The 12,311-nt window shown below is 38.3% G+C and overlaps 1 protein-coding gene across 3 annotated transcripts in view; it reads right to left on the bottom strand.

The window, feature by feature from the left end:
- LOC131971221 (protein kinase C and casein kinase substrate in neurons protein 1-like) overlaps window positions 1-12,311 on the bottom strand; it is a 45,966-nt gene that overhangs the window by 16,509 nt on the left and 17,146 nt on the right. For 2 of the 3 annotated variants that reach the window (XM_059332547.1, XM_059332548.1), the window contains exon 3: window positions 524-653. In XM_059332547.1, the coding sequence (XP_059188530.1) occupies window positions 524-583 (60 nt within the window). In that variant the 5' untranslated portion in view covers window positions 584-653. Of the gene's footprint in view, window positions 1-523; window positions 654-7,638; window positions 7,915-12,311 lie in introns of those variants that run through there. The other variant, XM_059332549.1, reaches the window with a different exon arrangement.

The raw sequence follows: 12,311 nt of genomic DNA, 5'->3' as shown, positions 1-12,311 counted from the left end.
AAATTTCCGTGAAACTGACACGGATTACGCTACAATGCAAGTTAATGACATAGTCATATCCCGTGGCTATTCCAACATACAAAGTGATTATGTACATTCACTGAGTGAAGATTTAGAAAATAAAACATATATTTCTCGCTAGAAATGTGATCAAAATCCATTTTTATGCAGAAACTAAGTCAAAATATTGATTTTTCAGTAAAAATGAGAGAACTGTCCGCCATGTTTTTTGTTCTGACCGCTGGGACCTTGAAAGTCACATGACTTGGAACAAACCAATAGCCACGGGATATGACTGTCATTAACTTGCATTGTAGCGAAATCCGTGTCAGTTTCACGGAAATTTGAGCGATTCCGTGGCTATTCCACAGATTTTGAGTTAAGGGAAATCCGTGGCTATTTCACGGATTTCTGTGAGACCAGGTTGCTCAGAAGCCACATCAATATAAGACAGAAATAGGGGGAAAGCCTTGGGTCGCAGGTTAAAAACCCCATCACAACTGACATGACAGTTTGGCCGTACCTCCCAGAAGCTGTCCATGGTGTCGTCAGCACCTGCACATTCATCGTAGGAGCCAGACATTTTCCTGGATGTGGCAAAGCACTCTAAAGACTAAACCTGTCCTCTGCAGCGGAGCTGGGTTCCTCATGCACTGAAAGACACAAAGAGAACAACAACAATGTGAGAAAGTGACATAACATTACCCAAACACAGGAACATGAGCAGGGTCGCTCCTCTGTGTAACACCGAGGAGAAACAATGGAGCAGTTTTCCCTGGCAACTGGAGGAAACCTTTCAGTGTGAGGGTTTATATTTGAGACATTTATAATAATGAGATAAAAATAGTCTCTTCCGCCATGCATACAGTGCTGTGCCCTGAGGAATAAGAGGGGGCATCTTATATTGGCGTGTCCTAGAAAAGATACCAGAGAGAGTGGAGCGTCATGGCCATCACACAGCTCTGACCCTGAATCCTTCCACTGTGCAAATACTCATTCTTCTGACACATTACATCTGAGGGATCGCTGAATAACACACACACACACACACACACACACACACATGGACACATGCTACATTGTGTGTAGCAGCCCAGATTGCACCATGTCTGTAAACATGTAATCTTGTAATTTCCAGTACTCTTACAATTACTGTTATTATATTTCCATTATTACTCTATACAGTCTGTTTCCTTTGTCTCTCTGTTTACATTGTACCACTATCAATTTTCTCTAACATCTTTATTTAATGTTGTATTGTACTAATAACCAAATATAAATAAAACAAAACAAATCAAAATAAATAAAAATAAAATAAAAAAATGAAATAAAATAAAATAAAATAAAATGAAATGAAATAAAATAAAATAAAATAAAATAAAATAAAATACATTTAGGACTGGGAGATAATTCAATATGATAAGATATCGTGATATACAAGTATGGCGTCTAATTTGAGAATAACAAGCACATATTAACTCAAGTAATAATGATGGAGAATAATGTGTAAAGATCCACCTGGGAACCAAATGTTGGTTTTCCAACAGCCACTTGAAATGTATATGTTCATTTAGCACTAAATTTCTTAATTAAATGAGAAAAAACTCTTCACTTGATTTTTATTTGTCAAGTATTGAATTCACACAGGAGTATAGAAAAAATGACCATGTGGTTATTTTACATAGACTATTTCATTTATTGAATAACCAGAAACAATTCTATGTATGATATTATTTGAATTAATATATTAATTAAGATATTAATTATTAATCTGAATTGAACAGTATAATAGAAGATTTTGGCCATGCCCTATATGCAAAACAATCTTCTCTTAAACTATCCATTACATGATTTCTGATTCAATTTAAATAAAAGAACTGTGTAATTGCACAGAACTGAAATAAATACACTGATACAAGATCAACAAATCTATTTTTAAACCTACAGATGTCCTTTAATGATGCAGTTTAATCACTTTATTACTGTGTAAACCTGCAGAATACAGTTCCTGCTGGATTTCCTCCAGCGTTTAAGGTGATTTATATTTATTTGTTTGACGTCTGGTCGATATCTTACCACCGGAGTTAAAACAGAAGAGACTGCGAGACGCTTTATCGGTATTGAACTCTGTTTGAAGCCTAATCCATTTTGCTCACATGACTAATGGCTTTCCCTTGACAGAGAGCTCTTCATCGCACTGCAACAACCAATATGACAATACAATATACTGCATATGCCTCATAATAATAATGAGGTTCTGTTGATAATTGTCCTGCTCTGACATGGTTCCTTGGCCTTAACGATTAAATGCAGTTGATTGTGGTTATTACCTACTTCAGCACATGGCCCAACAGTGCAAAACTTTATTATAGCCTTTAATTAAAATGATAACGACTTTTGTAAAATGTTATTAAAAGCACAGAGCAATAATAGATTGATTCCTCACGTGCACAATGCAAATTAAGTGTTAGTTAAGAGTGATGGATAGAGGTCAGTGCAGATCAAGGATGACTCGTGCCCATTTTCACATTAGCAGCTGAGTCTGCACTCTTTAGTCTGCTGCAGCACAAGGAATATTTTGTTCAAATATTACCAGTGCCCTCCGTGTTTCATCCTTCAACTTCCTTCCGCAGTCAAGTGCAAAACTAATTCCTGCAACATCCCTCATCCCTGGAATGAGTCATGAAAAATGACTCCCTGCGTTATGCTCAATTCGAACCGGACTGACCTCACTTTCCTTATACACAATATAACAACGTAATCGTCCTTGTGAGAGAAATAAGAGTCCTGAAACTACAAGGTCAGCTTATGAAAGGAGAGTATTTTTAGTAGTAGCTTCAGCAACACACTCAAAAATGTTATCAGGGGAACATTGGTACCCAGTGTGATTGGTTCTGGTTTCAGCCACAGAACAGCCAATCTATTCCAGCTCCAGCAGTGTTTCTGCAGAACATTGACTGATTTAGCCGAGCTGTGTTTTATCAAAGGCCTCGGTTACTGTCACCAGCCATCACAGCAGCCTGTGGGGCTCCTAACAGACGAGGCTTTCAGGCGCTTGCTGTTTTCAAGAGTGCAAAAAACGAAACACCAAAGAAGTATTTTTGCTATTTGGCAATTTTACCATCACTGTCTGAATCAGAGACATCTCGAGCTTGTCAGCTGCACTGGGATCAGAGGGATCAGAAGTATTTTTCTGCTAATACATCTTGTTTTCCTGAAAAGAGGTCTGAAAGAATAAACAAATAATGTTTTCTTTTCACTCTACTTCTTTAACATACCTTCAGGGTTTGATACAGTGTAGTGTTTTTCTTTATGACAAAAATGAAACCTTTTACTGAAAATAGAGGAATACTGAAGGAATTTACTCAGGTCCTGATCCAGACGTAAAGATCTCTATAATTCTAAATAAAACACACTATAGCCAAGGTACGCATGTCAACATTAACCCCTTCTGGATCCTTCAATCACTCTTTTGTCCATCAACATAGATTTTTCTGCCGGGACATCCCTCAGTAACCAGCATCCTGAAAATGCGCACACAAGACGATTTTCTGCAAATCCACAAAACTCCCACAGAGGCATGTCAGCCACCCTCACAGCCTGCCTGTTAAAAAAAAATCAATTGTATAGAAGCTACATGAGACATTCAATTGCCACACTTTCTTGCTAACAAAATGGACTCAACCCCCACAATACTCACAGGAGGACATCTAAATCAATCGTTTGACATTTTGGTAAATATTCTCATTTGCTTTCAAGTTAGAGAATTAGAGCAGGAGATAGATACTGTTGTAGAAAATCTTTAAAGAAAACACTTGACGAACAGATAGATTCGAATCACAGCCTTGTGCGGGATTTATTTAGCAGACATTAAAAACAGATGATACAACGCATCCAACAACACTGAGAGACAACACCCAGTTTCTCTCTTTTTACTTTGCAGGTTGGTGTGTCATTGTTTCTGTGTTACTAAGGGTCAACGTCCTGTAATTTCCTGTTATGAAGAACACATGAAGATATAAGAGCAAACTTGGGATTTCCCAAATCCGAGCTGTTCATATCTCAATCAAGCAGAAGTTTCCTGTAAAGAGACTGTGACTGTTGGTCAGATTTCTGTGTGTTTATCAAAACATATTTGATGCATATTTAAACTGCTATATGTCAGATATTTTAATACATCTTCAAATTAATTCTACGACAATACCACTCATGCACAGCCTGTCTGGGTTTAAAGGTAAAATATGCCAACCAGCACCTCCAAAGCTCACTAATTAACACATTATATCTTTGTTTGTTTAATCTGTACAAAAACCAAAGTGTAAAAGCAACAAGAAGTGCTTACCTGCTGCTCACTAGCTTTATATTTAGCGGACAGACATGAGAGTGGTAATGATCTTCTGATCCAACTCTTGGCAAGACAGCAAATATATTTCTCAAATTGTTGAACTCTTCCTTTAATAATCAAAGTTCTGGCAAATTCTCCAGTTGGACTCCACACTGAGGATGATATTCCTTTGGCAGATGGATGTGGGGAGCATATGTTTTGTAGCATATATGCAGTCTTGGGAAGGTTACTTTTGAAAAACTAAAGCTCACTAGTTACCTTGTTAACAATATCCAATAAGTAAGCAATGAAATGTATTACATCGTACACTGTAAAAAAACCCTGTTGTTTTTACGGTAAAAAAACGGCAGCAGTGGTTGCCAGAATTTTACCGTAATAAATACGGTAGAACTTTTTTTAATATTATGGTAAAAAGATATTTGCACTGTTGATTTCACGTTTAAGATTTCCATTTCATTCCATTTTTTACTGTATAAATAAGTTTTTCCATCAAAAGAAACGCTGTTCTGCCGTATAATTGACAAGAAAATACTTTATAAATGCCACAAAAATTAAAGATTTTACCATAAAATATTACAGTATATTTATGTTAGAGATATGGTGTTTCGTATATTTAACATTGAGAAAAAGTATTTTTTTACAAAAGAGAAATGCAAAAATTACAGTGACGCTTATATATATATGACATTTAATACATATTACAGTGTATTTAACATTGGAGTAATGTATTTAAAAAAACATAAAACTGTAAAAAATACTGTTTTGGCTGATACATTTACAGTGTTTCATTGTTACTAAAACTGAATTAACCCATTTATCATTTTACGGTCACTGTAAAATCTACAGACATTTTTTTTTACGGTGTATTACATTTAAGTACTTGGTGTGTTTTAAACTGGGCAATAAAGCTGAAAAGTCCTAAAAAAAAAGTCACCACTGGCGAACACGCCTTTCACTGTACAGTAATGTTGCAGCACTTTCTGATTTCAGAAAATATTGTTCAACTTTAAGCACAGAAAGGGGTTCTTGCCCCGTCTGCTTTGGCGTGGTGAGCTGGTCTTAAGGCATGGCAGACTCAGGTTGCTTACAGCAGTGTGTGCTGATGCAAAATCAATTCAATCAAAAACAACGTTTGAAATTTTAGTGCATCCTGCCAAATGAAAGAAGCCTGTCTGGATGTGGAGCCAGCTTCTTGTAAGTCATCCTAACCTTGATGGTCCAAACGTCTGCTGATCTACAAAAGCATTCCTCCATGGCTAAAAGATGAAGAATTAATGTTATATTCTTCTTTGACTAAGATTAATTTCACTTGATCACTTTGTAATTACCAACATTTTAATCAGTAAACTGTTATTGATTATAATCTGTTTTGTTTTGTTTTTTTACCATTTAAATAGCATTTCAACTTTTTTAGAATCAGGGTTGTATTTTTATTACGTAAAGCAATTACATGCAACTAGTTAGTCCCGATCTATGTACGGCATCTACACTGTAACAAATTGCTGTAAGAAAACAGCCAAATTGTGAAAGTAACATACTGTTTTTCATGAAAATTGTATTATACTGTAGAAAACAATGCATTCTGGGCAATATTTGTAGGTAGCTTGCCGTTTCCCATAAAATATATGATATATATATATATATATATATATATACATATGTATATATATATACATACATATATATATATATATATATATATATATACACACACACACCCACACACATTTTTTTAATGGCTGAATTTTACTTATATGTGTATATACTTGTATATGGTATATTAAAATTACTGAGGTTATTGTGAAGACAGTGGGTAATTCATAGTAATTGGCTTTCAGACAGTAATATGCTCTATTTACAAAAATGACTGCATTGTATACTGCAACAATATTGCAACTAGCTTCAGCACTATACTGTGTTTTAGTCTACTGTAAAAATCAATGAAATGCAGGATTTTACTGTAATTCACTATGTGGTTTATCACAGTAACGTAAAGTAGATAACAGTAGAGGAACTGTAAAATTAACAGTAGAATGCTGGAAACCATGCTGCCAGTATTTTACTGTTAATTTACAAGACAATTGTTTACAGTGTATGTATTTGTGTAAGCAAAGGAATAATATGCTTATGAAAAAACCCACAAGCACTTGATTTATACTTTTTAGGGACCTGTTAGAATGAGAAAAACAGTGCTTCTGCTCGGTCAGATTAGTCTGAGGCTTTCTCCTCAGTAAAAACAGACAGTTTTGATACAAAACTGCAGAAGTTTAACACACCATCTACCCAAATCCATGCCTTATAGCTAAAGAAACACCGAAAGACATATGGCATTAAACCTCAACAGCAGCTAAGCAGCCCTAAAGTAGCATGTCTTAATCTCTGCAACGAACATTGGTCCGGCTACCTGTCTGTCAGCCGAGTGCTCCAATTAGCTTCTGCATCCGTGACCAATACACCTGGTGACATCAAAGCCAATTAAGCTCCGGCATCATGCCAGAATCTGATAAGAAAACCCAATGCATGCACTGGCTTATTTTAACCAAAACACACACGCTAAAAGCAACACACACTTAATGAGGTCTAGAAAGTATTTGGATTAACTGGATAATTCCCAGAGAGCGGTGCACACATGTTCTTTAATCGACCATCTCAAACTAGGAGCTGAAGCATGGATAATTATATGTAGGGTGGAAAGACTGAAGAAGCTTTGAATTTGAGACAAAGAGGACATTAAACTAACTAACAGAGACTCAGTTTTGGTCCATGTGGGAGATTGTCCTGTGTTCCTGAGACTGATAATGGTGCGGGGTGGGAGTCATATAAGCATTGTGGAGAGGGGCTTATACTTATTGAGGTCAATCCACCTCAATGACTGAACACACCTCCCATTCCCCACTGTATTAACTGGAGAAAGTCATAATAAAGACGGATAATAGTTCAGGATTTAACTTGAGACCCTTACTGGTGTAAATGGGACAGTATAACAAAACCTTCCTGTGTATCAAACAAAGGCACACCAAAAGCTTTGCATGAGTAAAATCTAAAAATGACAGCAGGCCTGTACACGAAACATTTATCCATGTGGATGTATCTTTCAGTCTGAAACTGTTAACAGCCCACTCACTGACCACAACACTTGCTACTGTTGAAGCCATCCCTTTTGTAATTGAAAGTCTTTTAGGAGTCTGCTGCGAATGCAGAGGCGGCATTGTTGCCCGAAGCTCACAAAATACTACAATTCAAACTTTTGCACATTTGTAAACAACTAAATACACTTCTGCACATTCACTTACCACGGTTGTCTCCATCATTGAAAAAGAAAAACAATCCTGAAATATGAAATCAAACACAACTCCGTGGAAAACCTCCTTGTGGATGTACGAATTTATATTCCAAATGTGTCCCTTGTAGCTGGAACTTTTGAGTGGTTAAATTGCTGCAAATTTTAATTTTGCAGCTTTGACCTCTGTGTCCAGAGTGAACCCAGAGAGGACGATAAGTCTGACCAAACCAGCATGTCTCAGAGGCTGAGGGATAATCCCGCAATGTGCCACTTGAATAGCTTTAGAGGGGGAGGGTGTAAGTGAGGAAGAAGAGCAAAGAAGCGGATAGGGCGAGTGAGACTGAGAGACAAAAAGTATAGAATAAATATGATTATGTACTAGCAGGATATCAGTACATAAATGTTGTTGCACTCCTTGTTTCTACATGCGGACACATGCATTAGAGTTTGTGGAGTGGTGACAGAAAGTATAAAAGAAGAGATTTCATCACAAATGCACTGCACTCTAGTGACTGAGTTCACATCAGCACCATTCAACTGAACACATTAAATGCCTTATTTAAGTGAGTTAAAGAGAACCCCTGAGGCTGGTGAGACAAATGTTCCTGACGCAGTCAGATGATCCAGTGTTGACAAGCTTTCAAAGCACTGAATGGGAACCACAACATGTAAGCTTGTTACCATAAGAAGATTTCAGAGAGATGAACTAACTTTACTCCAGCACATCACCAAGCACTCACTATCTCCTGACTACAAAGCCTGAGAGGCAAGGAAGAAAGAAACATTCTGCTGATCAATTTTATGATCTTAATAGTTTTCTTCTACTGTGTTCAGGACTTAAGAACAGAACTGACAGAAAAAAAATAAAAATAAGGTTTTGCGGTGATAATCTTTCTAAATAAATAAAAAATAATTAGAGAAAACAAGTGGAAATCATCTTAATAACTTTTTTTCATCTGTGAAAACCGGTGGCAAAAGGAGCATTATAATAAGGATTTTTTTCCCCAAATGTTTGTTGTTGCAATACTCATTTCAGCCACAATACCTTGTGTTTTTAAAACTCACCTGGAGGAAAACATCAATGCTTCCAGTCTTAATCAGAACACGTGGTAGTGGTGGATTCATAGAAATAGAATGAGAGCCGAATGGACATTGCACTATTCGCCATGTTCATTTGGCTGGAACATAAGAAAATGATTAGTTTTGTATTAATTGTAAAGAGTGTTGGCAGCTCAGAGATGGACAAGCCTTTAGCCACCACTGTTGCTCGTTTTCTGTAGCCATTGTAAGAGGACAGCATGGTGAAAATAGCTAAAATTAGCTTGATAGTTAGCTAAATATTTCTGCTATGTTTTTATTCTACACTGGTTACAAAAAATGAGTCAAAAAAAGTTGTCTCATCTGGCAAATGCAACGTGACAAAAGTGTGTGCAGGAAGCATTAAGTTGTTCATTTTTACTCATTTAGTGTTTGGCTTGCCATGTTTCATTCTGCTGGTCGTTCATGCAAATCTTCACCTCAGTAAGTCCATGACTTGCTGAAAGATGGACATACAAGAGAACACTGGTCACCAATGTTGAGAAAAAAAAAGTCCGCTACCACCCTGCTGCGCTGATTTGAATGGGAATATCCGTTCTACTGTCATTCTATTTATGTTGGTGTACTTCACTTCCTGTTGTGGCCAAGATGGGTATTACAACAACAAACACCAAAATCTGACAAGACTTTCTTCTCTCCCGTTTCACAGGTGACAAAAAAAGGAACCTAGAAAGATTGACGTAGAAAAATGGTTCACCAGAATTTTTTCTGCCTCTGCATGACCAATAGTTGACCAAAACCTAATCTAGTGTGTTTTTCTTTTTAGTATCGAAGGTGATAAGGTTAAATGAATGTGGCATCTCAAGCACTGAGAAGTAACTTTACAAAAAAAGCCCTCAGTTGGTGTTTTGCTATTCGCTTGGTTTACGATGCGTTCTGATTGTCTGTGGATTCTGTTTGATAAGCGCAGCATGTCCTCCTCATCGACTGACTGAGTAAAAGAGGAGACACAAGGAGAAAGACAGAGGGAGGTCTTTCATTGAGATTTCATTGAGCACAGAGAGTGACGGAGAGAAACGGAGCAAGACAACACCGGCAGGGAGGAGAAGGGGAGGGGAGGCGAGATGGAGATAGAGATGAGGCAGCGAGGAACGTGACAGGAGAGAGGTGAAGGAGAAGAAGAGGAGGGACAAGGAAAGGCTCGGCCGAGGCCTAGCGAGCTTGGGAAAAATCTTGGAGCTGCTAAGACAGCCAGACCGTCCCTGAGTGGAATAAGAGAGAGCCATGGGGCCAGAACAGCTGAACACATCAGGACAGAGATGTGATTCATCTCACGGTGCAGCGCGGAATAAGCAGGCTGTTGGATGTTGCCAGGAGACAGAGCTGCCTTGTGCAGACTTCACACACGCCGTAACAGCAGAGGCTGTCATTAAGGCACCCATGTGACCGATGCTTTAGACAGCAGCAAGAAGGCTGGTTGGGTGACGCAGTGTCAGCTGTCCATCCCACAGTCCACTCCTGGGACGTCCTCCAGTACGTGCATGCACCCAGCCACTTGTGAAGTGTGAGAGTAAAACAGAGACAGATCGAGCGCTGAAGAGGAGAGACTGCTTCAAAAAAGATGCAGTAATTGGAGGCAGATAAAAAGAGGCAGAGCAGTAGAGAGAGAGAGGTAGAGGGGCAGTGAAGGAGAGCCAGTGAGGGTGGAGGGTGAGGGTGGGCTTGTGTTGTATTTATCAGCTGAACGTGTAGCGCCGTGAGCCCTCTTCTGTGCTCACTGGGGCGTGCAAGAGGAGAGTCAAATCTGAGCTGATGTGTTGATACAAATAGGGAGTAACATGAATTTAGGGAAAAACAACCCTCATCTTCTCGCTCTTCTCCATCAGCTCACTACTAGTCTAGACAACAAAGGAAAGCCCCTGAAACAACACAGATTTAAAAAAAAAATTGTTAAAGGGGACATATTATGATCATTAAAAGGCAATAGTATTTTGAGGGTGTACTAGAGCGTGTTTACGTGCTTTAATGTTCAAAAAACATTATTTTTCTCATACTGCCCATGCACCTCTATTAACCAACATGGTCTCACAGAAATCCGTGGAATAGCCACGGAATCGCTCAAATTTCCGTGAAACTGACACGGATTTCACTACAATGCAAGTTAATGACAGTCATATCCTGTGGCTATTCCAACATACAAAGTGATTATGTACATTCACTGAGTGAATATTTAGAAAATAAAACATATATTTCTCGCTAGAAATGTGATCAAAATCCATTTTTATGCAGAAACTAAGTCAAAATATTGATTTTTCACTAAAAATGAGAGAACTGTCCGCCATGTTTTTTGTTCTGACCGCCGGGACCTTGAAAGTCACGTGACTTGGAACAAACCAATAGCCACGGGATATGACTGTCATTAACTTGCATTGTAGCGAAATCCGTGTCAGTTTCACGGAAATTTGAGCGATTCCGTGGCTATTCCACGGATTTTGAGTTAAGCGAAATCCGTGGCTATTTCACGGATTTCTGAGACCAGGTTCCTATTAACACTCTGTCTGAGACGCTCTGCTGTAGTACCTGTCTCTTCACGGGAGCTCCGCCCCCGTAAAAAGCCCAGTCTGCTCTGATTAATCAGCGTATTTGCTCTCACCATAGCGACACTTTTATAGTGAAAAAATCACCAATAACAACCAAGACTACAGGTTTCCTTGAAGTTAGCATTAGTTACGTGTATATGTGTAAGCAATGTATACACTCTAGTAGGCCTACAGTGGATGGAGCAGATGACCATATATAGACATCTGTCACTAGCTGACATCGTTTGAGCCAAAAGTAGAAAAAACAGCTGAAAATGGGACGTTCACAACAGGGATTACTTTTACGTATGTTTACTGCATTATTTGGCTATGTATGAACATCCAACACTGTAACACAATATATACGGCAAAGAATAAGAAAAACCATAATAGGTCCCCTTGAAGAAACATTGCAATGAACAAAACAAGTAGAAAACCGATACAAGCAAGGAAGATAAACATGCTACTCATGTGTTTTGCCATGGTAGGGAATCCTCAATGTAAATAAGATAAATACATGAGGGTAAGACTCTTATAATCTGTAGCAAGATGTCACTTTTGATCTGTCGAGAGCACAAAACTTTATCTTTATAACAAAAGAGCAGTATCAAATCAAACACATTTGAGTCAGATTTGATTGCTCTAATGAGCTGCCAGGTATATTACCAATGCAACTTGGTCAAAAGAGGCCTTTCCCTGTGCAGGCTAGCAGCGTGGGCCATAACTTTAAGTAAACAAGCGCAGGATGACTCAGCTATCTGATTATGAATGCCTTCAGAAGTGCTCTGGGTGGCTGCACAACAATCTAGTGTGTGTGTGTGTGTGTGTGTGTGTGTGTGTGTGAGAGAGAGAGAGCGAGAGAGTGTGTGTGTGAGAGAGGTTCCTTTCCTGTTGCTCATTTTTCAATCAATATCTGTTTTGTGTGACTGTGAGTCAGTCAGGTGTGCTATTGCTCAGTGCCAGAACGACAGACAACACACTAATTCATCAGCACTGGGATGCAAAATAACAAAAAAGACAATGATATTATATTTAATTGATGTCAGTAGGGAAATGCTCTCTTTCT

The sequence above is a fragment of the Centropristis striata genome, chromosome 5 (genome assembly GCF_030273125.1).
Source record: "Centropristis striata isolate RG_2023a ecotype Rhode Island chromosome 5, C.striata_1.0, whole genome shotgun sequence".
Taxonomy (NCBI): Eukaryota; Metazoa; Chordata; class Actinopteri; order Perciformes; family Serranidae; genus Centropristis; species Centropristis striata.
The sequence above is the reverse complement of the archived record's forward strand: the minus strand, read 5'-3'. Positions and strand labels throughout refer to the sequence as shown.